The sequence below is a fragment of the Tachysurus vachellii genome, chromosome 19, assembly GCF_030014155.1.
Source record: "Tachysurus vachellii isolate PV-2020 chromosome 19, HZAU_Pvac_v1, whole genome shotgun sequence".
In the NCBI taxonomy this organism is placed as follows: domain Eukaryota; kingdom Metazoa; phylum Chordata; class Actinopteri; order Siluriformes; family Bagridae; genus Tachysurus; species Tachysurus vachellii.
Genome location: NC_083478.1, coordinates 17,947,918 through 17,975,678, shown reverse-complemented (window position 1 = coordinate 17,975,678; position 27,761 = coordinate 17,947,918). Strand labels below are relative to the sequence as shown.

Sequence of the window (27,761 nt, the reverse complement as noted above, 5' to 3'; positions counted from 1 at the left end):
GTTAAGGGCACAACAGTGGCAGCTTTGAAGTTATAGCATTTGAACATACAACCTTCCAATCAGTAGTCTGACATCTTAACCAGTACTGACGCACAAGTTACTACTGACGTACAAATGTGGGATAAAAAACCTGCACTTACTCTGGCCTTTTCCAGATAAGACACCCTGCTATAATGTGTTCATTTGGGACTCTTTATTCTCTCTCTAATATATATATATATATGAATATCTCTTTCTATACATATATATACTGTATATACACATACAGTACGTATATCTGGATCTCTATATCTCTGGGTCTCTCTCTCTCTCTATATATATATATATATAGATAATAAATATATATATATATATATATATATATATATTTATTATATATATATATATATTATATATATATATATAATAAATATATATATATATTAAAAATATATATATATATATTAATTATATATATATATATATATATATATATATATATATATATATTAATTATATATATATATATATATATATATATATATATATATATATATATATATAAACACACTTTTGAGAACTCATTCATTTCGTATTTATTTAAGGACTTCTCTCACATACAGCTGTTTATTTTATCCTGTTTAAATTATTCAGGACCTTTCTGGGGTTTCTCCAAAATCTTTAATTTTTGTTCTGTAGGTGTTTTGATTCTTCACCACAGTCTTTGTGTTTGTTCAGGACGTTTAAAAGCTCTGCTTGACATCCTGTGACCTATATGCACTTTTATTATCCATCTCTGGTATTCCTGTGTGTGTGTGTGTGTGTGTGTGTGTGTGTGTGTGTGTAATATATATATATATATATAACATAAACATGCCATTTATTTATTTATGCCATATATTTTTCCTAATGACTTTTGCATCATTTTAACGTTTGTAAAGCTGTAAATTCATTCTTCTACGCGCGCGCGCGTGTGTATGTGTGTGTTATGAAGCTTGTAGTGATGGCAGGCCTACGTGGAGCACATGAACAAACGGGGCGGGCAGCGCGAGCACGAGCGCGAGCCATGACATCACTTTTCCTGCCTCGCGCTGCATGCGAGCCCTAAACACGGCGAGACACGACGACCAAACATCCGAGTCACACTCGGGAGAAACATGTCTCCTCTCTGCGAGCTCCACCGTGCACTCAGAGGCGTCTCTTAGCGCGTTTGTCCGGGATATCTAACCCACCCGCGTATCTCCGGAGCCGTTACACTTCAAGGTAAACACACTTTAACGCTCTTTAATCGTTTTTATTCCCCCCAAACCGACCTCTTGTTCTACACTGGAATTGCGCTGAGTGAGCTAAACGTAGCCGAGCGGCTAAGCGGAAATGATGCGATTTACGAAGCCAAAATAAACACTTTGTCCGAAATCGGAATAGCACGCGCACGCCGTACTAAAACTATATACTATTGAGTGCGCGCGTGTTAGAACCAAACCGTGTTTCTCCAGAAGCTAACGGCTAACTGGGACGCCGGGTTTGAGGATGCAGGCTGTGATATCCTGCCTGAGCTCGGACAGGATGCTGTGTGTGTGTGTTTAAATACCATTTTAAATACCGGAGGCCATATTTGCAGCACTGTACTCACTATAGCTCATTAATAACACTATAAAAACCGAGCACAGTTTTATATACATTTAACTCCACGTCATTGAACTGACCTTAGTAGGTGATTTTACAGCTATATAAACCCCCTACTTTCCTCCTCTGTGTAGCACTTTTTTGTTTACAGTCTCCAGCTTTTTGTGTTTGCTTCTGTGCTGAGAGGCTGCACTGTAAAAATGGCTCATTTTGGCAGCACCCATGTTGTATTACCCCTAAAACAGCAACTAATTCAAGTGTAATTGAGGGTAAAAGCATGCCCTCCTCCTCCTCCACCTCCTCCTCCTCCTCCTCCAGCCCGTCCCCTTTAATATTTTACAGATGTTTTTCACATTTGCAAGGACCCCATGGCCAAAACCTATATTAAGGCTGGCTTACAACCTAGGCTGCGATGGTCAAAATTCCAAGGCGGTGCAGTAAAGTTAATGATATTCACTCCTGCTGAGAGGTTTGAGAGTCCGAGCCGGACACTGCGTGACCCAAGAGTCAAGCCGAGGATAACATACACACACACACACGCATATGCACACACAAACCCTAAACAAAACAAATAGCTGAAAGTCGTGGACAGTAAGATATAAACTGAAAAATGCCAGTCCTTTTGCTCTGACCGTAAAGGACTGGCTCCTTGATTTTCGAGATAGTCATGGTTTTGTGGCTGCTGTGAGCTACTCCCATGATCAAAACGATTATCTCTCCTTCGTCCTGGCCTTTGATCAGTTTTCTCATGCCCAGAGGACATGCGTCGTCCCTAATGGAAGGCAGATGACCTCTCGTTTTTGTGATTGCAACCCCCCCCCCCCCCCAAGGTATTTAAAATGGTCACGTTTGAACCCCCCATGCTGCGTATTCACTCTGTGTGTGAAATAGATGTTTTATTTTCTATTGGACAAGTTATCACCATGGCTGAGCACTGTTTCTTTATTTGATTGTTTATAAGATGAATTGTAAACATACCAGTGAGGGTGTATCCATCTTACACACACACACACACACTATTTTTCTTACTGTCCTTGTGAGGACCTTCCACTGATATAATTAATGTAAATAATTAATTTTATGCCTACACCTAAATTTAATTTTAACCTTTTCGCTCTTTTAAAAGCTGCTGTTTTTGTTAAAAAAAAAAAACAAACAACAATCTTAAATTGTGGTTAAAAGTCAAATGTTCCCATGAGGTCAGAACTGTAGGATATTCCTATTTTTATAAGGAGATTTGGTCTCCACTAATCTAGAAAAACATGACATCCCCACCAAACACACTCTCTCACACACACACACACACACACACACACATTGCTCCAGGCACTGGGTGAGATGCCGATTTTCTCGTTGGACGTCTTCAAGCTGTTGTGCAATAATAGTCTCAGTTCTCCTAGAAAATGATTAAGCTCTAAAAATTATGCATGGTTTGTCAACTGGGTGTCATTCAAAACCTTTTGAAGTTACAGAAGGCTTCTATCAGTTTAAAAACCTTCTCTCTCTCTCTCTCTCTCTCTCTCTCTCTCTCTACATCTCGTCTTTACAGTACGTTAGTACGATAAACACGAATGTTCTTCACAACAAGCCTAAGCTAGTATAGATGTTTATTTCGGTCCTTTAGCGTGTCACTTTGCACTCTATTATTTTGTAACCATGATATTTTTAGAAAGCATGATTTACAAAAAAAAAAAAAAAGCTTTGTGAAGCATTTGAGCTGTTGACACTAACACCGGCTCTCGTCACACTGTGTAACCTTCAAATTAATCTCAAACCTGTGCAATAGAACTTTGTCCTCATGTAGCACTCAGGGATGATACTGTCCAGCATGGTACATTGTTATGCTACGCCTCCCACATGGCTGCTGTGTAGCTAGTGAACAGTGTCTGTTTTTCCTTCTCGGGGCTCATGATGTTATTCCATGGCCCGGATCCCAGAAAGGTCCTGCGAGATTACGTCCAGCCACCTGATCATGCCACTGAGCCAGGAGCCAGATCAGCTGCTAAAACAAAAGCAAAAGAGCACATTAAAGGCACAAAAAGCGAACCAAGTGCTCTGATGTACTGTGGTGCTGTTTTAAGACTCGTCGTCTAATGAAGCGTTTTGCATCTCTGCTGTATTTATGTGGTACGGGGAAGTGGTTACAGCTTTGGGCTACTAATCTGAAGGTTATATGGTCAAATCCCATCATCACTAAAATGTTATGGTTAAGCCCTTGAGCCTTTTAATTGCAAGTCACTTTGGATAAAAGCCTCAGCCAAATGAGGTAATTATAAAAGCATCCGAGTCCAAGTGGAAAGAATGTGAACGCCCATTAGAGTTGACACGGCCGAAACAATGTGCCCGACACTGTACCGTTTTCTTTTCCTGCTGCTTCCAGAACGCCACACTCTGGACAGTTGTAAAGACTCAACCGTGAAATTGGACCTTTGCTTGGGCCTCTGCAGCTTAGGCTTGTTCTCCAAGAGCTTCCATGCGCCTGCTCTGGCCAGCTTGGGAGAATGAAAGTGGTCATTACATTCTCTTTCTTGCCTCGTCTGGTAAAAATGGTCATGTTTGCTCACAAAGGGAAAAAAAACCTTCTCTCTTTCTCTCTCGCTGCCTTGTTAGGGCTGCCCTATTATGTTTTTTTTGGTTTTGTTTTTTTTTTCTCACCAGCGAGTTTCCTTCTGCTCTCCATCTTGCCAGTATCCTGCTTATGGATTGGTGGTGCACATTAGCATGTGGAGAACTCATCAATTACTCAGGGAAGCCGGGGATCTCAGCAGGGGAGCACGGTGCCGAGTCGGCAAGACCTCGCCTCTGTTTCCACGCGCTGCAGATATTTTGAAGAAAGCAATTACATTGGCTGCACTTCCCCCCCGCTGCCTTTGTTTCATTTCTGGGGGTCGTCCACCTTTATCAGAGCTGCGGGAGCTCATGTGAAGGAGGCAATTTTCCTTTTTATTTACACATCTTATCTAGGACAAAGAAATTGTAACTTGAAACACACCATGACTAATAATGTTAAAAAAATAAATAGTGAAACTGTACATCTTCTTTCGTGATGGCAGGGTTTTGGGGTGTCAAACGCAAGCCGATAGTGAGTACTATGAGTGTTAGGTTGCGTGTGTTTGCATAACACGGGTTGAGCTTTGCTTTGCCTCCAGTCCTCAGAAGAAGCTGAGGTTGGGCAAACATTTCGACTGGTTCTTCACTCCACAGAGCACCAGTCTTTAGCAGCAACAAACATTCAATTCATGCTGGCGGTGAGAGGAAATATGCGTCGGAATGCAGCCCTAATCAATTCAAGCAAACCAGGTCAGTGCCATATCCTGTTTGGGCAATTGAGGGATAAATGTCCACGATGTGGTTGGACAGCAACAAGAGTTAAACAAATGCCATCAGAAATGGCCTAGTGTGGTCCATTTCATATGGAAGGGGCTCTTCCTGACATTCCTGGCACAAATGGCTACATTCATAGAGCTCTTTGAAACAGCTTTTACCACCAGCCTGTTAAAAGAAAGCCTCAGTGGTTTGGGGTGTCTGTGACCTCGCGTCCCGTTAATTACCGCCGAACCCTTTCCTCAAAAACTAACCCTGATCTATGCTGTATTTGTGTCAAATATGCAAATAAGCCATCATTTTTAAAGCAGCCTCTTGAATTCACCCGGAAACATCCGGTACTCTGTTTTGGCAGCAGAATTCTCATAGGACTTCAAACACAGGCGCAGAAGTGAAGGTGATTAATGAGCACATGGAACGTGGCCCCTCGTGTCGTCCTCGTACGTTCGGCGCTCATTAATAAAGACGAATATTTGGATTACTGTGCCACGAGTGGACAGTGGGAGCACAAGGCAGAATGAATGCTAAAGGTGCAGTCCAGATGCCATCCAGATGTTTTGCCATTCTGTCCCTGAAGCCTACTGAACTCAAGGCTTCATTGCTTTTTTTACTGCACCATCGTCCAGGGGACAGCTGCTCCGGCCAACACCGCGTGCATACCAAGCTTTAAACAAAGCATATGCTCCTCTTGTACCAAGTTCCTCATTTTCTGACTGGTGCACATTTCTCTTCCTTGTTTCATTTCACCTGCAATCTTTATTTATCTGTCAATAGAGGAACTGGCTCGGATTTCTTCCTCTTTTGGTCAGCCTGACATTTACCCTAGGTGGTAACTGTAGTCACATGCCTCAAGCTGATCCTTGTTCAAGGTTTTCAGGCAAATTTGCGTCGATGCCGCCAGGTTATATTTGGACACGAGTGTATTTACTGCTCACACAAGCCATTGAATTGATGCGCTGGCTTCCGAAAGGGCCGTGGGTGTGGCCGCATCCAGTCTTTTGTAACCGCACGATCCTCACCCCTCCGATCCCTTTTTTTTTTTCCCCCCACGTAGACTCGAGCGGAAAAAATAACAATATCACTTTCACTAATGATGATCGAGACGGTTTGGGACGGCGCAGGTTCTGTGCAATTTGTATCATTGTGGCCTTCAGTCACATGAAAGAGAAAAGACCGTGCACAACAAGGCTCCTCCTTTCCTCCCCCTCACCCCCCCACCCTCCATCTCGTCCAGACTAGTGTCACATTTCCAAAAGGTGGATCAGCCCCTCCACCTCACATGGAGTTCAGCACATTACAGCCCATTAAGCTGTCTCGCTCTCAATGGGGGCTTTTTTTTTTTTTTGCCGGCACTCTGATTTATTTCCCTTAATCCGAACTCGCCGCAAATGCACAAACTCTCGGCACAACATTTTTTTTTTTGTTTTACCACTTATCTTTATCTTTAAAGCAGTTGTCTGCCCGCGAGGTAATAGAACCAGGATTTATCTCAGGTTTACAAGATAATCGAACACTTTGGTCTGACTATGTACAACATCTTCAGCCTCCGTGAAACTTTCCACATTTCGTCTTGTTACAGCTTTATTGGAATTCTTACCATTCGGTTTAAACACTTAAACATTTGGAGGTGTTAAATTCCCTTTTTTATTACACCGGCAAGATTAAGCAGACATTTCTTGGTTGCGTAAGTATTCACCCCCACCCCCTTTCCGCAGGTCAGTATTTTGCTGCAGGTCTTCAGAGACGCGTCTCTATCGGCTTTGCACATCTGCATCCTGATATTTGTTCCCGCTCTTCTTGGCCAAATTACTCTGTTTAATCGGATGGTTCGGTTCAGAGCTAAGGTTTGATCAGTAAAATCTTCTCCACTGTAATAGCTTGTCCTCTCTTTTTTTTTTTTTTTTTTTTAAACCAGATGTTCCACTTATGTTAAATGTCCAGCTGTTTTCCAAGAGACATGGCTTGGCAAAGTACTTATGTTCATGTTAATACAAAAGGCATCCAGCACCTGGGGCTTTTCTGACTTACCCAAGTGTTCACCAGTTGTCCTGCCGTCGCCGAGCAATAGAATACTTGCGAATACTTGAAATAGCAGTGAAGACTCACAACCTACAGATTACAGACACGATCTAGGTTCTGTATCGACGCATTACCACCCACTTTGTTGCGTATTACCTTTTTATTGATCCTCGTACGGGATATTTACGAGGCTTGAGCGGAGGAGTGTCCGAATACACCGATCGTTCACAGTCCTTTCAATGAGCGAAAGTGATGTTTGCTGGATCACAATGGCTCTTTGTTGCAGATTCTCTCCCCACTCGAATGTTGGCTCCAGGACAACATGTGACCCCTCTTCCATTTGGGTCATATCACCCAATTTGGTTTTTAACACACAGCCACTGTTTTGCCCCAGGAGTAATTCCGGTGACAGGGGCGGCTGACAGGGGCGTGATCCAGGGTTCAGGCATGGTTTTGATGAGCTTCTTCATCGCCCCCTAAACCACAAGGTTGACGCGGTATTTTAAGAATGTCTTCTGATAAATCGTTCACAACGATGCCTTTGTTGTTCTGGAAAACAGCCAGTTATCCTTTAGGGAATACTCGTGCGGGAATGACAGGCTTGACTGCATTTTATCATAGTGTCTTAGTCCCTCGAATTTAAAAGGCGGCTTAGAAACGTGTCACGATTCCGAAATCACGTGAGTTTGTGTATTGAATCGGTGTCAGCCGATTAATATTCGTTTACACTCAGGCGCTAATTAAGCCACATGGGACTGAGTAATTCACCTAAAAAAAAGTCTTCTTGTTAATGTTTTGAGGCAACTTCCAAGTTTGTGGTGATATTTAAGGTGATTTATGGGCTGTAGTGATGCCGTTGATGGAAAAATTTCCTATCACGGACACAAAATTCAGTTTCTTTTTTACCATTTGAATAATTAATTTGCATATATGTTAATCATCATACTGTTTTTGTTCATGGACACTTAGCGATTGATTTTGACGTGACCTCGTTCTCATTTTTTAACTAGTCGAAAAGATGTATGTTAACAGAGCGAAATTAATAAGTCGAGTCTGTGCTGGACTTTGGATTATTTTAGTTCTATAAACAAAGAAGGCGATTTTTTTTTTGGTGTGTGTGTGGTTTTTTTTTTTTTTCGTTCACCTACACTGACTATCATTAACTACGGTCACAATCCAATCCATCCTTTACTCAATCCTCTCAGGACGAGGCCCGCGTTGCCTGGGTAACTCCACAACTCCCTGTGACTGGTAGGATATCCTCCCTTCGCTATCTTTGTCTTTTGTGCATGGCAGAGCCGTGTCCCTTTTGAAATATATACCCCCCCTTTCTCCTCTTTTTTATGGCTGCTCCAGCAGTTGCAGGGTTAATGTTTGGGCAGCAGCAGTTGGAGGAGGGAGAGAAGAGAAGAGAGGTGGAGGTGGGAGGTGGTGGCGGGGGACCACAGCTGTCGTAGTGCACTCGGGTTTGTACGGATAGGACGACTGCTTCACTCTCCCCGGAACAATGGGAGAAGACGGGAAGCACAGCAGTCTGCAGCCTGGAGACACTCGCTCGGGTTCCAGAACGAGAGAGACACACGTGTAGGAAAGGTCTAAATAGGGTCATGTCTAATATGAGGTTACAAGGGCATACGAAACACGTGTATTGTTCCTCTGTCTCATTTGTCCTACCTGGATTGTCCTCAGGTGCCTAGGATGATCTGACTAGAGGTGCAGGTACAGTAAACTTTTAGCAAGTGATTTTAAAGACATTTTTTTTTCTGTTCTCTTATAAAGGCGTCGTTTGTATTTTAGAGATTTAAATACAATATTTCCTTGTTCTAAAACTATGTAAAGTAGCTCAAGGTAACAGAAGGATCTTTATAAATCTACAGTTTCAAGGTGAATCCGAAGCATCGCTAACGTTTTAACGTCTTTTTTGATCGAACGAAGCTAAAAGCGTGAACATAAAAGTGTGTTAAAGAACTGAAGTCTTTTCCATCTGATCACCTGACAATTGAATTATTTCCGAATTGCTCTGTTTGCACTACACGAGTAACAGAGTTCATCAGTTTGCGGACCATTCAGCACGTTTCGGTGAGACAGATAACCTGACTCATACAAAAACGGCGCCATTCGCAGTCAGACGGCAGCAAATTAACAGCTCAATTCGCACCTCACCTTCTGCCGCTTTCATAGTTTCTATCCACATGTTCAAAGACAGAGGCGTCCCGGTTATTTGTCTTCCCTGCTGTGTGTTTTGGTAATTTCTAGGTCTTTGAAGCAGACACAAACGGGGGTGTGTGTGTGGTGGTGGAGGAGGTGTGGGTGTTTAAAAGATGTACTGTTGAGAAGCGAGGTGTGCCGCACTGTGAAGGACACTGTGTGTTTATGTAGCCGCAGACTGACTCGCCATTATCTTGCTTTAGCACTCACAGGGATGTAAGCTGAACGGCGGGTCAGCGAGTGCGTTCGTTTTAGGCCTGTCACAGATGCATTAGGCCACCGTTCAGTGGATAATGCAAGGTCGAAAATGGAAATTTTTTGATTGAACTGCATTGTTGAAGGTGTCCTAAATTTAACGCAAAGGTTCAGAGTCTCTCCCTGCAGAGATCGGGTTTATCCTCAGAATAGTGTGTATCAGAAGGAAAAAATAATGTCCCCCAGGGGGACCGAGGCCAGGCTTTAATGTTTGTTTTGCTCCTTAGATGGAAATGAGCAGCTGACACCTCTCCGCTAATTCTTTTCTTTCTATGCCTAAGAGGACCATTAAGTCCCAGTTCTGAGAAAATTGATCATTTTATTAGATCATAAATCACCCCAAAAAATAGGATCAATAATTTGATGGTGCTCTGTGTTGCAGGGCTTTTGTGCAGGGTGTGAATAATCAGAGACTGCCTCTGCGGATGGGGATGGGGATGGGTTTGGTTCTTAATAACCCCTGGAGTGTGGGGGATGGAGGCAAGGTTTGGGGATCCCAGAGCCCCAGTTCTGTTTGATTGCCTTCTTAGTGGCTTAATTTCACCCCTCCCAGTACTAGCGATCTTCCTTTCTTCCTTCCAGTCTTCCATCCTTCAATCCATCCAACATTTGCATAAACCCAAACATCCTTGTACACTATATATACAGGAAATTATTCAAATTAACTTACTAGCTTAGAAAAAAAAAAACAACAACCTAATTTTGCTGAAATATTGACAAAAGTGATCTAATTTATTTCTAATAGATTTGAATATAAATTCAAATTTGATAAAGAATTTATTTCTACAGGACAATTTAAATTTTATTTTTAGAATATGGCTAAAATTATAATTAAATGTGTGTCATGAATGTGTTGCATTTGTTTATAAATGTTCCCCAATGTCCAGATGGACCTTGAAATTTGCTACCTATGGTCTTTTTTTTTTTTTTTTTTCGGGGAGGGGGAATAAACATCAGTATTCTCTGCGACGTTAATCCTGAAACTCCACCATCCTCCATTTTGGATACTCTTTTATAAGCCAGCACCAGCCAAACACCCCCCAAAATCATATCAGCAAGTATGCCAACATTCAGACACGTTGCATCCGTCACGTTGTCAGATAAAAGCTTGTGTTTCTATTTGATGTCTCCAAAAACAGATACTCGCCTGCAGTGTCTGAACGCCACGCATTATAAAGTCTGGTGTGTCAAGAGAAGCTCTGGTTTGCAGCCTTAGTCATGTTCAAGAGACAGTCCTCTGGACATCATGCCAAGCCGGTGACTCAGAAACAAGTGGAAATTGGGGAAAACGAAGGTCTGGCCATTTCTCCGCGTTCCAAATCCAAACATCAACATTTTAGGTGAAGTTTATTATTAGTCATGGTAGACGTTGCAACAAGGCAGCTTTTTAGAAATCCGTGTGTTGATTTTTGATTCCTAATGAGGAAGCCAGAAGCATTAGCCACGTGCAAAGACTCTTGAGGAAGAGGAACGCTAAGAGGAACCAGACTCTAAACTAATGATTTCGACGCGCTCGATCCCGCCTCTCAAAGCATTGTTTAGAGTGTACAGGTGTAGAGGAGTAAAGGGAAACCAGGAAGTTCAAAGGATGTTCTTTATGAGGAGTCCTGGGACGAGCACAGGACAGTTTTTATGACTACAGCAGCAGCTCTTATGAACAAGGTGAGATTATACGCTAAAGCAAGTCTCGGGGATAAACGTCTTTCGGCTTTGGATTTCAAAAGTGCAGAACAGTAGTCTCTAGGCAGTGAAGGTTCAATAAACGCACTGCTTTACAGATTAGTGAGCATAAGGGGCCCTGTTAAGGCCACAGTACAATGTTTTACTGCTAGGTTTATTACTCAGTATATAGTAGGATTATGTGCTAGGAGCTTGCTAGTGCTGCCAAGAATCTTGTTAGCATGGAGCCTATAGTCTTCCCTTTGTTTGCGCTACGGATCTCAGCTCCCTCTTGTCTCCAGAGGTGCACTCCGGTATAGCTAGTTCTACTCGAGCGGGTTTAACCGTGCCGACTGTGAACTTTGCACAGAAGAATCTATAGACCTACTTAGCACGCAAAGGTATGGTCCAGGGCCAGAAGCAAACTGATGCTAAGCTCATTTAGTCAGAAGATTGACCTGTTTTCCTGTTGGCTGCAAGCGACCAAAGACTGAAGGTGTTTATGTAGTGATTAGAAGTGAACACGTTCAGCATCGAGACGTTATACACGTTATACAAAAAAAAAAAAAGAAAAAGTCCAAAAATTTGGTCTCTTCTTTATCATATGGCAGCTATCAATCAGGGAGGGTTAAGGCTAACACTTTTCCATCGAGACTCGTGAAGCCGGCCAACCACATCTTTTGCTGCTTATGCACACACTTCCTAATGTGATTCTGAAGGGAGATGGTCTGCTATCCCACCCCCCAGACATCACATGCTGTTTTGTAATGTAGGAAACAAACATTTTTTTTCCTTTTTAACGTTTGCCGTTTGGCCAATTACGACCCTGACTAAGATAAATCTGTTACTGAAGATTAATGACTATTTGTGCTTTACCAGATTTTTCCTTTTCTGCCTCTCAACATCCCGTTTATTTAACCATTTGACACAAATCACTGACGTAACATTTTCTGTTCACGTGGGTAAAAATATCCATGTATGTTTGGAGAAGTGCCTGAGACATTGTCGCTTTGTTCTCCGTCTGATTTAGAGGGTGAGGCTTTTTGCCCACAATAATCTAATGTACACATATAAAAGGCTGTATTTCTGGTATTGTCAGTGGTACATGACACTGATGCATCACTTGGTAGTTTTGCAGTAAGTTTGTGCTCCCTATTTCACTTCACCTTGAGGAAGCTTTTGTTGAAATTGTTGGTGTTTTTGTTGGTGTTTGTTGTTGTTTTTGTAATCTTCAGATCATTGCATTGGAAGCATATCTAGTGGTTCTGTCATTAAAAATAAACCCAGCTAATTGCTGTATTTTTGAATCGTCTCAACCCGAAACTTAAACGAGATTAGACTATTTAGCCATTGCCCAAGTGGGTTTGACTTACTCATGGCTTCAGTTTTCATTCCTCGACAGTGATTCATAGATGAAAAGAAAAGATGAGCAAGCCACGACCGCCTCATATGCGGCATCTCAGAGGACAGGCTTGATTTCCTGTGCAGTCTGACCCCCAGCAGATCACCAGGGATGCAGAAAAAAACAAAACAAAGGCTATACTTTTTCAGCATAAATCCTGAGTTTTGTTGCGGTTAATGCAGTGGTTTTAAAGGGTTAGAGAAATTATAAATGTATTAGCAGAAACACTGAACAATGAGTGTTCCCAGTCCAGCGTATAGATCCAAGGCTTTCAAGCAGCTGTAGTGATGTCATTTACCTCAGAAGTATTAGGAGCTAATTATGTGCACTTTATGTACCCTTGTGAATTTATGTAACCATGACATTTTATCAGCTTTAAGTACATTTTTGCACCCTTGACAAGAGTTTTTGGTTATCAGGTTTGGTGTTTTTCTGTATGTTATGTCCATATCGTCGCTGTCAGGCGGAAACCTCGTATGTCCAAATTTTGTCAATTTCATATTTTTTCACATATCGATACTATTGGTCAGTCCCCACGTGGGTCTGTTATTTTTACAAGTTATTAACCAATCTAAAGTCTTGAAAATAGCTTGAGCGCAAATCTCATAACTCCATTGGACACTTCAACTATCTGAGAAATCTCGTAACTCCACCTCTTCTTCACTCCGTGGGAAAGCTTCGCAACAGCATAATCTCGTATCTCCCTGCTCCGTGACTTTAGGAAAATGTTGTGTTAATGTTGGTACACAACAGTATGATAGCAATATAAGGTATAATAACAACTTTAACGATACAATGTTTAATAACTCAAAAAAAATACGGCGTTTTTTTAATTTCCTGAAAAATAATGGTTTTTGGAGATACGATGATTCCACCCGACAGCGGCGATATGTAAAAAGAGCATTCGAATCTGACCCTCACTTCATTGTGATGCATAGAAATATGAGACGATTACATTATATTTAAAGCTTAACAAACCTTCCATTGAATAATGGAATAAAAAAAAAAAAAAAAAAAAGCTCTAATACTTAATCTGCTTGTTCCAGCCTAACGATTTATCCAGTCCCGATGCTGCTGACTGAGTTCTTTGTTTTACTTTTGTACTACAATTATGTATGATAGTCGAGTGCAGAGCCAGACTCTTTACTGGTGTCAGAAGGTGTTGGAAAGCTGTATCCAGCTGTATGCTTTGCGTCGCACATGCTTACGTTTAAAGGTTTGTGTGCTTTTTTTTTTTTTTTTAAAAAGCAAGTCGTTTCTGATTGGAAGAAACGATGACAGTACCATCCATACACAACGGCATCTATATAACCTTGGAGTTTAATCTATATAAAGAAGATTATCTTCTGTGTAGTATCTTATAGCCAGCAAGCTATATTTGTGGATTTAATACCTGGTGTATCTCAGTGCCTTAACAGTTCTGTGAAGCAAAGGCATTTTGGCACTTAGTCAAAAGCAGATACAAAACAGCCACAACCTTTCAGTCTGCCAGCGCAGGGAAAAAAAAAGGGCTCAGGTTTGGGTGTTTTTTCAGCTTGGTGTGCTATATATAGTTCTTGGTCATGTGTAATATTTGCACAGCTTTTTAAATGGATGGCTACTGAAAAGTGCCATAGTGTTATTCCAGCTGGTCTGATAAACCTAAATCTAGTCGTACTTAAGACAAGGTTTTGGAAAGGAAAGGCATGTTTTGTACGCACCGTTTAGATCACCCAATGTCTACCAGATCATGATGCAACTACAACCATTTAAACTTTACTCACAGAGGTACAGTATCTGCCAAACTAGTCATGCAGCTTCTGACTAGGCAAAGCATTCTCACTTTATTTGTTTGATTGTTATTTTTATTAATTATTACTTCCTCTTCATTGATTGCTTTTTATCCCGAGGACACACACAGCGGAACACCAAGCACGCGCACACACTCGTGTATTCACACACTCCTTCACAGGTAAGGGCAATTTAGAGCTGCAGATACACCCACCGGCATGTTTTTGGGAGCTGAAAGGAAACCCACACGAACCTTTGTGGTGAATATGTGAAAATCCTGGCAGCACTGCTACCGGTTATGCCGAACGTGTTCAATGCATAAGGAAGGATTTTTTTCATGACAAAATTCTTTGATGAAATTTATTATCTCTCTAACTTATTCTCTCTGAGCTGTTTCTGTTCGAGCATCAATCATTCCTACAAGCACATTCCTAATGTGCTCCAAAACCACTGGACTCCATTCCATGGCCCCAATGGACTTTGCATTTATTGGTTTATATAAGAGGCAGATCCACTTAAACCAATTCAGTGCAAGCACAGGCACTGGCTGGCTCTACCGAGGCAGAATGTGTCACTTTCAACGTTAAAAGCATCAATTATGAATGGAACGAACGCACCAATCGATTTTTCAGATTGAGTTTTACAACAGGATAGCTGGTGTACTGGTATGATCCCAAGTGGCTAGTGAAGGTCAAGGTTCTGGTAATGCAATAACAGGAAGGGGTGGACTCTGACTCCAGCATTTATGTAGGGCACGAGAAGGTCGAACAGTCTGAAATGGTACGAGTCTTTGTTACAAGTGGCGACAACAGACTAATGCTTTGCACAGTGCTTCCACTAGCTAGTGACCCGGTCCGCTTGGTCAGAAAATAGGAGGCTGTAAAGCGAGGTCCTTGTTTATGGAGCGTAAGTAGGCCACGAGAAACAGGCTTCTGTGTCATGGTCACTAATGCAAGTTAAGCTGGAGTCAGGGGTTGTGACATGGCCGCGATCCAGTGGTGTGATTAGAGCGCTTAGGTCTGTTTAATCTCCTTTATTATTATAAAGCTGTAGCCAAAGCCTGGTCCATTAGTCTCACTGATATCCCGGCTGCCCCAAAGCCCTCACTCATACACTCGTTTTATACCAATCCTACACCTTTTTCCTCTGTCACTCTATTCAATTAGCAGGGTAAAGTTATAAGGACAAATCTGTAATCATTTAAAAAACTATTTACAGCGGTTAGTAGTTAATAATGCTACCTTTTACAGCGGTTAATAGTTTTTCACTTGTATACTGTGTGCACTAACTAAAGAACCCATGTGGCTTTGATTTAGTGACCAAACCAGACTGCCAAGGCTTTCTCATACACAGATTCACACAACAAGATTACCATTTAGACAGACCTCTATTAAACACTTCACGTTTTCGGCTTTCAGGTAATGATGATGTCTGAGGAGACCCAACACCGAGCGCTCGAGGAGGACCTGGAGTCAGAGGAGGGGGATCTGGAATCATATTTGGAAGAGGAGAGCAGCAGCGAGCTCCTGGAGCGTGTCCGAGAGCTTCAAGTGAGTCACTCTTCTGTACTGCAAAGACAACGTGGGAACATTTCAACAGTTTTCATATCTGTTCAGTATCAGTACGTTGAATAACGAGCGTCTTTTATATCCATCCAGGCTGAGAACTCGGCCCTTTCCCTCGCCAACGAGAGCCAGAGAGAGGCTTATGAAAGATGCCTGGATGAAGTGAGTTCTGACAACCTGACTCAGTACAGATAGGGGAATTGTTTTATATCTTTTGTTCCAGTGTTCCCTGGTTTAGATACGCTCAAGGTTTTGTACAAAAACAAAATAAATCACAAAAAAGACTTTGTCCTTGAGCCTGATAGCATAAACCCTTTTAAATAAAATCAATCGAGTATTTCTCAATACAAAACAGTGTTATAGGATTGTTTCTAAAGTGAAGTAAATGTAAATGCTTTCTTTTTTTTAATTGATAGGTAGCCAACCATGTCGTCCAAGCCTTACTCAACCAAAAGGTAATTTTTTTTCTTTCATTAAAAAAAAAAAATAAAATAAAAATCTGCTCGTATATCCAAGTGTCTGTTTAAAGCTCTTGCCATCTGTCACGGTTAGTAAGTGCCCGTATTCTCGTGCTCTTTTCAGGATCTTCGGGAAGAGTGCATAAAATTGAAAATGCGAGTGTTTGATTTGGAGAGGCAGAACAGAACGCTGTGCGAACTCCTCCAAGAGAAACTGCACAATCAGTCATGTGTACATCAGCAGGTAAATCGGAATAAAAACAAATCCAACAATGCCATAAAGCTGTGGTTTTTGTACTACTTTAGGAAAGCTGTATTTAGACGCCCTATTATGTTTGTGTTTATTTTGTACGCCAAATTGAGGAAAATGTGCACTTTCCTGTTTACTTTAGCGGCGGTACGGGATTTATCCGAGGGAGTAAACAGAATAGCTATGTAAATCAGAGATGCATTTTTCAGATATGATATCATGCATTTTATTAGGAGTAAATTTTATATTTAAGCAATATTGCACAAGCAAGAAGTTACTGTAAGTAATTACAGCTATTCAGAACAACAACATTTATTTATGGGTTTAATGCAAGAATTCTATACAGAAGAAACGAATACCGAGTATCTGACATTTCCGACACAAAATGGATAAAGGGTTATATATGATTAAAAAGTTTCACTCTGTACACAAAGGAATTCACAAAGAAGCCACTATAAGGCCATCCTTAAAAATATTTTGGTTTGCAGTAACAGTAATAAAAAAAAAGGGTCGGTAGGTAGGTCTATTTTTTTTTTTTCAAGTTTCAATGTTTAAAAAAAAAAAAAAAAAAAAAGTACAATTTTGGTGACGGTGATTACGTAGGTATGAATTTAAACAAATTAGCATATCGTGACGTCACTGACTGGGTCTTCAACCCGTGCCTTCGGTCAAACACACCTTTCACATTTCTGTTGTAAAAAGAGAAACATTGTGCAGAAGTATTATTTGCTGTTATGCGTATGTGTCCGAAGCTGCAGTTGCTGTGTGACGCGTTATAAAAAAAAAACTGGGACGCACTCCGAGAGAAAGCCGTTAAAATCCATTTCCTATTTTCGTTTTCGAAACTTGTGTTGGTTGGTCCAATCGATTCGTGCAATAGATTTTCGAACAATAGAATTTGTATTAGTTGTTTGAAGAGTAAAAAAAAAGAATTGGTCAGTCGTAACGCAAATTTACAACCGGCAAGTCGGTCGGACTTAAAGCAAAAAAAATACAAAATTTGAGTCGGTAATAAATTGACAGGGTCGGTCGGGTTACGGCAAACAAAGAATATTTTTAAGGAGGGCCCAAAGCATTGCATGTGGTTATGTAAGGCACAGACCAACCGAAAGCCCTGAAAGTTTAATTGTCAATTTAACAAACTATTGCTAGAATTCACATTTCATGCAGCAAGCAGAAATGTACAAATGGTGAAATATGTCAGTGCTGTTTGACTAAATATGATCACTCGTGGAACACCGGGTGTCAGAACATATGAATAGACTGTTGTATAAAATAGAAGTAGATAATCCAGTACAGAAGTAACACTTCTCATTGACTTTTGAATGTAGACTGGGTCCTGCTTGGAACACATTTCTGAACTCCAGCACACTGATTCAAGCAAACAGATTGAAACTCAGAGGAATGCACAATCTAAGGTAAAAAAAAAAAACAAACCCTGGATGAAATTCTATAACCTGCAATAGTTAACACAAAACACAAAGCATAGTCAAATTTGACCCCTGATAAGTTTGTTTCTTTGGCCAATGTTTAAACATAAAAGTTTCAACGATGCGTTTTGTTTTGAACGGTATTTTATCTATATTTAGTGAAAAGTATTTCTGAAATGTAACTTTCTTTTCCTTAAATGTTTATCTTACTCTAAAGGGAAATGGAGAGTGTGCACAAACTTGCTTTCCTGAAACCCAAAGCTCCACCACCTCCATGGACGCCTTATCTCCTTTTCTGAAAAAGAAAGCACACATTTTGGAGGTCCTGAGGAAGCTCGAGGAGACGGATCCTCTACGCTACCATCGTTCCTCCGGCATCTCTTCCCTCTGTGAATATAGCCAAGCGCTGGTCTCTAAGGACACTGTATTGGCTTGCAGAGACAACTCGCCCAGGTTTAACGTAACTAAAACGCATTGTCCCCATTCCTGTTCAGATGTTTGTATCGGTCTCAATGGAGCAGACCACAATAGTGTAAAGTGTGGAAGCTGTAACACTTGCCTGATTCTGTCCAATAAGGACTCGATCAGTCTAGCCAACAGTAGCCACAATTGCTGCACTTCAAATGCCATTACTATAGACAACCTCAACCTGGCTCCGCCTGAATTTCACAAGAACCAAGACTTGCAGAGCCATGTGAAGCCTACTACGGGTACTAGTGAACTCCTAGTGATCAGGAAATCTACCCAATTATCTGTTCTTTCGACCGAAAAAGGTCTTGATCCATCCGGTGAACTTTTATCAACAGAAGACCCTGACTCTTACTCCAACATGGCAGTTCCTGAAAGAGACCATAACAGAGTGCCTGATCACGCACCAGCTAATTCTCTCGCACTGTCCGAGAAAGAGACTCGAGATAAGAATCGAATATCAGATGTTTTATTGAACTCCCAGTTATCACAAAGTGGCAACACAGCCAGTGAACAGATTAGTCATGAGAGTATGAATGATGCAAGTACTCTCGGAACAGACTTTAAGCACTTAAAAACTGTAGCAACACAGAAGCTTGAAAAAGTCACAGATGCTGAAGAATTTCTGCAGAAAGGTGATACTGATGTCCAGCCAGTCACCTGCAAGTTACCTACTCTTGGTCTGACTGACAGCCTGCCAGACACATGTAGTGAGGTAGAAAGTAGCGAACCTGTGCATAAAGGGCTACTGTTTTCTCCCAGTGAGAATCATACAGCATCAAGAGTACTAGATGAGATATGTGTCCCTGTGAAGGACAGCACAACACAAGACCTTCAGGCTGATAGCTCTAAACTCGTGAACCCCAACCAGGTATGCATAAAAGAAGTCAAGTCCTCCCCTTCAAAACTGCTCAAGTTTCTCAAGATTCCTACCATCGGGGAGCGTACCCCAGTAGCCAATCCTCCCCGTCTCAGCCCTCAGCTAACACGCAGCTCAAAAATCCCTTGTCGCAGTAACAACTATGAGGTGCACCATTCACCGGTTGCTACCCGCAAAGCGACCACAGCAGAAAGGCAAAAGCAGCCACCATGTCCCAAATCGGAGCCTTATCCATCCACACACTCTGCTCCAACCTCCCCACCCCTGTCTGATGATCCACCTCCAGTGGTGCCAAAAGAGCTGAACTGTGGCATACCCAAAAGCAGTCGAGGAAGCAAACCTACACAAAGTGCTCCCTCGCAGAAGACACCACAGAAAATCCCACACTATGAAAATATTCCTAATCTGTCTAATGCCAGTGGCTCAGATATATCCCAGGTTCTCGGAGAGGTCAGTTCTGCCCTCCGTTATGTTAGCTCTAACACAGAAAAAGTTAAAGGAAAGATAGGAAGCCTCGGTCTAGAGAGGCCCACGAGTTTCAAATCTCAAAACACTTCACTAGGTTCTGACTTCTCAGACCAAGAAGAGAGCCCAGACAGTCCTGTATGGCATAAGCAGGCCAACCACCGCAGTTTGCCTAGTCAGTCATCTTCACAGAAGTCACAGATGAGTGGCATGAGGTCCAGAAGCCAAGAGAAAAATGAGACGGTGAAAGACCACATGCCAAGTGCAGGATCACCCAGCAAAAAAAACGATCCACCACCCATTCCCAAGAAGACAGGCGTAGGTAGACACTCGGGTGAATCCAGCCATTCCTTTAAAGAAAGACTAGCTGCACTTGGTAAGCTAAGGAACCCAGAAGAATCAGCTTGCTCCCAGGCGACTGAGAAAAAAGAAATACCTCCACGAACCAGTGACAAAAACAAAGCTGCTGACATCAAACCTGAAGAACATAAACCTTTAAAAAGTACAGATTCCATTGAAGAAAAAGCATTTGTTGCAGGCCATGTGGACAGCACTGTCCCAAAGCTTTCTGACCAAGGCATCAAATTAGTACCTGCAAGCTCTACAATCTCTAAGATGGAAAGTGAATCATCTAGAATGTCCCTTGCAAAACCAGAAAGCCCTAAATCTAAAATGCCTGCACTGTCTAGCAACTTAGAAGCTGCACAAGCTTTGCGTAGCTATGCTAAAAATGCAACACCACATAGTCTTTCATACAGTGGCAAAAACCTTTCCAGTCCCCACAGTAGCAGCCCTAACAGGATTTCTTTAAAATCTCCCACTAAAACCATACCACCGTCTTTGAATCGAGATGGAAAACCAACCCAGGAGCTTCCAAGGTACTTGTCCAAATCAGAAGACAGAAGCCAATCCCGAGCCAGTAAGAAGACAAACTCATTCGGGGAGAGCCTTCCTCCTCCACCTCCTCGGCCTACAGAGGCAGCTGAAGAAAAGCGACACTCCGCACCAAGCCCTCAGTCCTCCATTGAGCAAAAGGTCATGAAAGGCATTGAGGAAAATATGCTAAAGCTTCAAGAACAGGACAAGAGTCAAACACCTGAAATTAAACAGAAGGCTTCCAGCGGAATTGCCAACTGGTTTGGTTTGCGGAAAAGCAAGCTGCCGGCTCTTAATCGGAAACCCGAAGCTCCAAAAGGCAAAGATGATAAGAGAGAATGGAAACTCAATATATCCTCAGGGGGAAAGGATTCTAAAGTGGCTACTAAAAAGCCAGAGAGCGAGAGCTTGAACATATCCATGTTAATGGAAAAAGCAGAGGGGCTACACAAAGCCCTGGAAGAGGAACGTGCCTATGTGAAGGGCGTTGCTATGGACCGACAAGGAAAGGGACATTCCTGTGAGGTGGTGATGGACCAAGCTCAGGGGCAGCTGTCTGTAATGTACAGGGGTGTGCCATCAGACAACTTCATGCAGCAGCTGCTTAACCGGTATGTATGATGTGGCAAGTTCATACCTTTTCTACTTACGTATTCCTTTACGCATCTAGCTTTCTCACTTAGTCATTCCTTCCTGAATTTGCAACCCTTGTGTCAGAGTGTGTAGTAATAATAAAATAATACTTCAAGCACTGTTAAAGTAAATAATTAACACTTTTTTTTTTCTTTTCTAAAAGGGTCGATGGAAAGGATGTCGGAGGCATCGGCGTGGCTCATCGACGCTTGTCTTTTGATTATAAAACCAGGCCTGTCTTCAGCCATCATGGCACAAGTGGTATCTGTCAGACAAGAAGTAGTGAAGACATGGAAAAGGTAAAGTCTTAAATGCTTGTATGTCACCACCAGCAACCGGAATCTATACCATTCGATCGTAACCTAAACATTACATTAATCATGCCGACTTTTTTTGTGTGTTTTATCTCAGGCTGCATCTTTAATGACTAAAGTGGATGGTGTGTCTGATGAGAACCTGGTTGATTCAATTCACCACGAGCACTTTGCAGGTAGGGCTGCTGACTGATGCTACAATCATGTACCACACCAAGATGATGTATTTGATGAATGGTTTAGTGCATGACCTCATAAACAGGCCTGGGCCTGATCGTCTAGTACAAGGTTGCTTGACATGTCTCTTCCTGTGGCTTTTATGATGAGTCACGCCTACAGAGCAGCAACATCCCAACACATGATTTTACTGTGATGGCTCTTTTTTTTTTGTTTTGTTTTTTTTTTGTTTTTTTTGTTTTTTTTAGTAGATTTAAATTTCAGGTGTTTTATTTCAGATATATCTCATCTTTACCATGGACCTATTTTTTGCTGAAAGTATTTGATGAAAGCTTCTATTTCTTTTTCATTTCAGCAGCTGCCATTTTGGTTGCGTACAAAATATTCAGCATTTGGTTGAATTGTTTTAATATCAGACTGGTTTTTACAGGCTCTGGAATTTCCACACACACCCTGGACAGCGGTATTGGCACATTTCCTCTTCCTGACTACAGTGTGAACGCTGGATGTAAAAGTGTCCCCAAAGGAAAGGCCCAAGGGGAGAATGATCCTACTTTTCTTCAGGGAAGACATGGCTCAGGGGTTAAAATTCCTCACAAGGCCTGGACTTTGGAAAGAGAGCTATCATCTTTAGAGGAAGATTACATCATGGGGCAGGAGATGGACAGAACCCCACTGGAAGGCATGCTTGCACCCAACCAAGTTGCTGACATGGGTCAAGAAGGTACTGATGTTTGTTGGTGCTGTGTTTCTCCCCCCACCCCCCGGGTTATTTGTGCCTTTGGAGATGGTCTAATAAGACTGTATGCTGGACCTAATACAAGCTCAGAATGATGATGATGATGATGATGATGGTGGTGCTTAATGTCATTTTCTCATTTCCCTTCTGTTCTTATGTCTCTTCTGTTATGTATGATTAACTATGCACGTTACAATCTGTCTTCCAGTTAAATATTTATTACACTGCCGTAGAATTCTTGATTTTGTTTGGTCAGAAGTTCAGAGGTTACATCAGCTCTGACAGTAATACCAACTGCAAGGCAAATTACACCTTCATATTTTTGCCAAGAGCCGCCAGAGTTACGACCGTGTTAACAGTCATTTTTATTGTCTTCTTATCTTTAAGAGGAAAAACAGAGCTGTCAGTCATCAATTCTCCTTAACCAGCACCATGATGTTTTATTCCTTACATATTTACATGAAATATTCAGTACGAGTCTTAATCCCTAAACTTTTGTTATTTTTATGCCTTTCAACCGTATTTGATGAATTATGGAACATCTTTGTATTTTAAGGGGCCGACGTCTGCGGCGGACCCGTAAGATCTGGCTCCATGAAGAACTGGACATTTCCCAACCTCAAAGGATCAACAGAGCCGTCTGATGTTTATCTTGGAGTAGAAGAGGCCTTAGATTCAGTGAACCAGAAGAGCTCATTTAGGAGGGTGAGTCTGTTATTTGAGCTCTAGGATGGAAAATATTTTAGTAATCATACTTTGCTACTATACTAGGTCCATACTATATAACACCATATTATTTTGGTGTATTTATGCTTTACTTCAGTACTACTGACATTGATTACTTGACTTTTTATTTATTTATTTATTTAACTACTCAAATACTCAACGGTCTCTCTTCTCGTCCAGCCAATGACTCTTCGCTGTACATACAAGTTCTTCAGTATAGGGGGGAAAAAAAATCAAGATTCATGATAATCATCTGGATGATGATCTCATGACACACAGCACAATTGGGGCTATATAATCTATGTTCCTGAATATGTATAAGCCACTAGACATATAAATATTCATAAGGCTACCGTGTGGGATTGATGGTGAGCGTCCCTGGCAAACCAGAATAAAATGTTTCAACATGCTGGGGTACGCAAAGACACGAAAAAAACGAGGCGTCTCCTTTGCCTCCCTAGAAGGCATGAATTCCATCTGAGAGCATTTTGTGGTCGGTTTTCGCTGATTTTCGTTAACTTGCTTTTATGTCAGCTGGCCACATTTAATAAATATTTTAAAGACTAGTATTGATTCCTGAATTCAAATTCCAACTAATTGGTAAATATTGATTATTTCCATTCCTATTTTTTTTTTTAAAGCTGCAGATATTGAATGATCTATTCAGGTATAAATTTAGCACAGATCATTTGAACAGTATCAGATACATTATAGTCTAGTTTTCACACAAAAACATTTTACATTTTACTACTTTTTCGTACATTGAAAGTAACAACGTTATTACTCTTCACTTGTGCCCTTTTGTGTCTGGATACTTGAAGATTTTGACACATGATCTATAATTTCCACTTAAGTACTGTATAATTCCTCAGTGTTGGTTCCACCTCTGAATGGCATCATAATAACGCTGTAATCACCGGACATGTCGCACCATGTGCACGCTCGGCAGATAGATTGTCAGGCATGGAATTTGTTTGTGGCATGTCGTTAATACCTTTTCGATTAAAATTCTGATGTGATTTATGCCGTGTGTACAGCGCTCAAAGACTAGTGACGTCCCGTTCAGGCGTGACAGCGACCCCAGAAGTCTCCAGCAGCCGACTCAGGTGCGCAGAGGAAAGGGACGTGCTGCAGTCAACCCAGACCTGGGAAGAGAACCTGGGTTAGAGCTGGTGAGAGAGAGGCCTGATGACACACTTTCCCCTAGTCACCCCCAGGTCCTAGAGACCCCTGAATCCCTCAGCGACTCTCTCTATGACAGCCTGTCCTCCTGCGGTAGCCAAGGCTGAGAGGGAGCGCCAGTAGCTGAGAGGTTAGGAATTAACTGACTATCAGGTACCAATTTTTTTTTTTTTTTTTTTTTTAAATACACCTTAATGCTGTTTTTTTTGTTAGTTTTTTTTTTTTTTTTTTATGGTGGACACTCACAAGACAGCACACTTTTGGCACCAGAAGACACCCACTATGTTTTCCTGCAAGAAATCACCTTTTTACCTGAGAATTTTTACTGGACGGAAGCCAACGAAGCGTAAACACGTTTGAGGGATTTCTATGCTCGTGTCATGTCTTTACACCGCATTCATTCTGATTCAGGTTGTAGCAGAGTAGACACGTCACCTTTCTGTCAGTGAAATGTTTGTAATGATTAAATGCTCAAAACAAGTACAAGTCTTCCATTTAAAAGGAAAAAAAAAATGTCAAAATCTCTGAATGTTCTCAAAATTGTCTCTACATGTACATCAGCGCACATCTTTCATTAGCATAGTTGTGTAAAGTTATTGCAAAGTGAAATGTGTATGGTTTTTTTTTGTTTTTTTTTTGTTCCTTATTTAATATGCATATTTTATGTACAACAGTAAAAAAAAGCATCAGTGTACAATTTGAATTAGACACTGACCTCCATAGAGTTCATTATATGTTAGGTGTCAAAAACTTGTAGCAATAATAAAAGTACTATCCGTGTGCGATAGCGCTACAGCGTTTTATAGTGAATTTTACTTTGCATGTATTTATTTAATTTTTCTTTTCGAGAGTGTGGTAAGACAAGACCACATTTTGCTGGTTACTTATTTTTTAGCATTTGTCGCTTGATTTTCTGTGCCAGGTTGTGTACGTTTATGTTTTGTCACTATGAAGTCCTCGACAGGGCATTTCACTTAAATATATATATATATACATCTTAGTTTGGATACTTAACTTAATCAGGTTACATAACAGGTCATGATCGTTCTTATCAGATAGTCTTGTTCTTGGTCTTAAGTTACACGGCTGAAAAATTCCGGCTTTCCGAAACGCCCTTTAAGTTGATTATTTGTTTCTAAACATTCAGTGTTCTGTATAAGTGTTTATTCTGTGATGTCGTCTTGGCAGACGACGTCCTCACGTTTTGTACGCGTTTGCGATTTAACCGACTACCATAAACAATGTTTTTCCAACACCGTGTGTGGACATGTCACAAATTCATAACACCCTGTGACATCCCTGTCAGGTTGTGTAAACATCGCCATGACCCTCGTATTAAATATACTGAGATTTTCAGTCAACTGAGTTTCCCTTCTGTTTGACACTCATTTTAATGAGTATATTATACCGTTAGCGCAAAACCACATCATTTCTATCTTAAAGATGTGAAGTATTCTTAAACGACTCGATTGACAAATCGAGACTTTTCCGGAAATGATTTGATTTTGTTAAAACAAACAAACAAAAAAGAACCCCACTTACCCTCAAACATGTCATTAAGGTCATGTCGTCTTCATGACGCCAAGCTCTCTCTCTCTTCGTTAAGATCCCTCCGATTGAATTTTTTCTTCTCGTGTAATAGATTCCTACGTTTCCTGTACAACCTATTCCATTTCTTTTGTCGTAATTTTCAGGACTATTTTCTATTAGTTTGCTATGTTTACAAAAGAATTTATGATGAAGCTGTTAATATATCTGTAAACTTTTTATATTAAGGTGCTATCGGATGTTTTTTCCACTCATCTCTACAAAAGCCATAAATCTGTTTTTCATAATCATCTTTTTAAGCAATTGCCATCACTCATGCAATTAAATAAAAAATGTTTTTATGCAGTTTGTCCATGGTATTTGTTTTTTCTTTTCCTCTCTTGCTTTGTCTGGTGTTGGTTTACAGAAAATGCTAGATGTATACTACCCTTTAAAAGAAAGATTAACACTAAATGTGCATAGTTTGTGCAGTGAGCCCTTGCAATCCAGTCATAAATATAAAGACATTTTACAATGTCTAATCAGGGCTTTACACATTCATTCATTGAAGGAAATGAACACCGCAAGAAGCAGGTGAGACACACGACATTTTTCCTAAAGCAGCCAGACTTTGACCTGCTCTTTGGCAGGATCCAGAACAGGAGTTTGTTTCTGGCAAGCTTGATAGGGTTTTCGTCCAAGATTTCCCTGTCCTTGGCTTCCTCAAACTTGCCTTCAGCTTGGACCAGATTGCTCGTCCCTGCTGATGAAAAGCGTCCACACAACATGATGCTCCCACCATCATGCTTCACTGGGGGAAGATAACGTTCTCAGGATGATGTGTAGTTTAGTGATTCTGCCAAAAGTAGTGCTTTAAACCAAGGATGCAAAGTAAAACACGGTCACAAATCAATTTTACAGGAATTCTGGAAGTTTAAAATTTGATTTAATAAAATTTGATTTAATAAAAATTGTTAAGGGGGGGGAACGGTGGCTTAGTGGTTAGCACGTTCGCCTCACACCTCCAGGGTTGGGGGTTCGATTCCCGCCTCTGTCTTGTGTGTGTGTGAAGTTTGCATGTTCTCCCCGTGCCTCGGGGGTTTCATCCGGGTACTCCGGTTTCCTCCCCCGGTCCAAACACGTGCATGGTAGGTTGATTGGCATCTCTGGAAAAATTGTCCGTAGTGTGTGCCCTGCGATGGGTTGGCACTCCATCCAGGGTGTATCCTGCCTTGATGCCCGATGACACCTGAGATAGGCACAGGCTCCCCGTGACCCGAGAGTTCGGATAAGCGGTAGAAAATGAATGAAAAATTGCTAAGAGGTGACTGTGACAAGGAAAACCTTTCTGAGATTTCTGACTTTGAGAAGAACCAGGAACCTATCCTCATCTGGTGGCCACTGGATCTCACTGGCTTTATGCAGCTGACCTCAAAGCCTCCACAGTAACTCTTTGTTTACTTGGAGAAAAGATCACTTCAAGGCCTTGCTGATGGACCCAACAGCATTTCTCTGACCATCTTCAAATTTGAACTGACAGCATGGCAAAAAAAAAAAAAAATCCTGAAGACTTAAGCTTCCACCATTCCAGCAAGACTGACCACAGCATGTGTTTATTCTGTTTGGTCTCCAATATCAGAACTTTCTAAGTCAGTACATTGTTGTTTACTTACTGAGACATCAGCACAGAGACCTTTGTACTTTGCGGTTTGGGAAGATGACCAGAAACAGTAAGTTACTTACTGTTGTAAGTAAGTTATTATATGAACTTGATTTCCAGTTACAGGTTTTTTTTCATCCTTAAAGTCTGAAGTTTCAGTCCAACAAAG

At 41.2% G+C, this 27,761-nt stretch overlaps 1 protein-coding gene across 4 annotated transcripts; it reads left to right on the top strand.

Moving 5' to 3' along the window:
* Positions 1-1,057: 1,057 nt before the first annotated feature.
* nckap5l (NCK-associated protein 5-like) lies at positions 1,058-26,286 on the top strand. 4 transcript variants are annotated; one of them, XM_060893786.1, is made up of 13 exons: positions 1,058-1,242; positions 15,661-15,792; positions 15,901-15,969; positions 16,224-16,262; positions 16,390-16,509; positions 17,847-17,933; positions 18,163-21,245; positions 21,431-21,566; positions 21,679-21,757; positions 22,189-22,482; positions 23,054-23,202; positions 24,261-24,535; positions 24,655-26,286. In XM_060893786.1, the coding sequence occupies exons 2-12, from the start codon at positions 15,664-15,666 to the stop codon at positions 24,510-24,512; spliced, it is 4,437 nt and encodes a 1,478-aa protein (XP_060749769.1). In that variant the 5' UTR covers positions 1,058-1,242; positions 15,661-15,663; the 3' UTR covers positions 24,513-24,535; positions 24,655-26,286. The 4 variants fall into 4 exon arrangements, with proteins under 4 accessions (XP_060749769.1, XP_060749767.1, XP_060749766.1 ...); XM_060893784.1 differs by having other exon boundaries at positions 24,261-24,558; XM_060893783.1 differs by having other exon boundaries at positions 24,261-26,286.
* The last annotated feature ends 1,475 nt before the right edge of the window (positions 26,287-27,761 follow it).

What these genes read in the sequence shown, in the direction of transcription:
- nckap5l (XM_060893786.1), top strand. Translation starts at nt 15,664, where the DNA reads ATGATGATGTCTGAGGAGACCCAACACCGAGCGCTCGAGGAGGACCTG. An exon ending in AAGCCTTACTCAACCAAAAG is followed by an intron (nt 16,263 to 16,389) that starts GTAATTTTTTTT and finishes TGCTCTTTTCAG; the next exon opens with GATCTTCGGGAAGAGTGCAT. An exon ending in AGAGGAATGCACAATCTAAG is followed by an intron (nt 17,934 to 18,162) that starts GTAAAAAAAAAA and finishes CTTACTCTAAAG; the next exon opens with GGAAATGGAGAGTGTGCACA.